At 35.7% G+C, this 1,561-nt stretch overlaps 1 protein-coding gene across 1 annotated transcript; it reads left to right on the top strand.

Moving 5' to 3' along the window:
* The first annotated feature begins 422 nt into the window (after positions 1–422).
* LOC111396488 lies at positions 423–977 on the top strand. The gene has a single exon (XM_023022912.1). The coding sequence runs from the start codon at positions 553–555 to the stop codon at positions 760–762; it is 210 nt and encodes a 69-aa protein (XP_022878680.1). The 5' UTR covers positions 423–552; the 3' UTR covers positions 763–977.
* The last annotated feature ends 584 nt before the right edge of the window (positions 978–1,561 follow it).

The following is a 1,561-nucleotide window of genomic DNA, read 5'->3' on the forward strand; positions in this document are numbered from 1 at the left end:
GAGAGGGATGAAGTTTTAATTATTTTTTTTTATCTATAATTATATTGTGTAAAAAATATAAAGTTACCATTTTACTCTTTTAAAAATTATTCAAATGTGGGTAAATTTAATTTTCTTAGTCAACTAAAGGAATATGGATGAAAATCATCCATTTTGTCCTTGTGTTGTTACTATTTTAAAAGTTTGGGATCATAGATGGCACAAATGAATGATTTTGAAAAAGTCTGCCCAAAAGGGCAAAAAATTGGGATCAGAATTGCAATTATCCCTAATTTTTAGGACCCAGCTTTTATGATTCCCTAGAATTCATTATATTGTAACGTAGTAATAAAGAGATTCCCACCCGCATTAGTAGTAGAGTAGCGCTCGATGAGTCTTCATAACTTACACTCCTCCCCTCTTTTGCCTGCAATCAACTGCAACACCCACGTCTATAAATTGTTCAAATAAAACCCTTGTCTCTCGTAACCCCCAAATCTCGATTCAATCTCATATTCAAATTTTCTTTCTCCTTCTCTAGAAGAACAAAGAATTCAGCAAAGGAAATTCAAGATGTGTTGTGGAACGAAGCTGTGCTGTTTATGCCTTTGCATTATATTAGTGGTGATAGCCATTGGAATGCTCTTCGGTTTTGGGATATTCAAGCATGGGTTTCACAAATTGAAGGATACGGTGCATGACTACGATCCCACCGCCGTAAGTGGAGGCGCCGCCTACGGACGCCGTCCTTTTTTGGGTTTCACTGCTCCTCCGCCTTACTAGGGTCTTTAATTATTCATCTGAAAATTGATTGGATTTGTTTAGAATAATATATGCTGTTGCTTTATTCGACAAGATTAAAGGATTCGTGTTCTTTACTCTTCTTTAGTTTGTAGTTTCAATTGTAAAATTGATTCAATTAATTATTGTTGCCTCTTTGGTGTGATATGCTGTGGATACGGATTTGATTGGTTGAGATTTTTAAGGTTGATTAGTGATTTTGTTGTTGAACTAATCTGGGACAGATTAGGCACTCACCTTAAGTTCCACGAACAATTAACTCCTTCGTTTGTCTTTCGCTTATTATTTATGTATAATCAATCAAATAACTTTACATTCAAGTATTTCATGAGTCTCTTAACAACCTTTATCATCTGAATTGAATTATACCAACACAAACTTGAATCCCCCTATCCTTTGTTGTCAACTACCACACAGGTGGACTCAACACCTGAAGAGCCACCGCGGCCGCCTATGCTAAGTCCATCAAGAAAAAAAGATTTCTGTTAGGCACGGAACACCTTTTTAAAATTCACCACCTTTATAGCGAGCATCCTATCACGGAACACCTTTTTAGAGATCAATAAAGTATTTTACGTTATTTTATCAACATTGAATGAAATGGTGTGCAGATCATGCGGAAGGGTCTTCGCTTTTGCATGATACACGATTCGATTGCCACTCCTCTTAACTTTTAATTACAATAAATAATGACTAAATATTGGCCATTATAATGGTCCATGTAGCTCATATGGTAGAAGGATTACTTTGTATGTGAGATAAGAGGTATGGGGTTCAATTC

Source organism: Olea europaea, chromosome 6 (genome assembly GCF_002742605.1).
Source record: "Olea europaea var. sylvestris chromosome 6, O_europaea_v1, whole genome shotgun sequence".
In the NCBI taxonomy this organism is placed as follows: domain Eukaryota; kingdom Viridiplantae; phylum Streptophyta; class Magnoliopsida; order Lamiales; family Oleaceae; genus Olea; species Olea europaea.

Coding starts and splice junctions, on each gene's coding strand:
- LOC111396488 (XM_023022912.1), top strand. CDS start 553: ATGTGTTGTGGAACGAAGCTGTGCTGTTTATGCCTTTGCATTATATTA.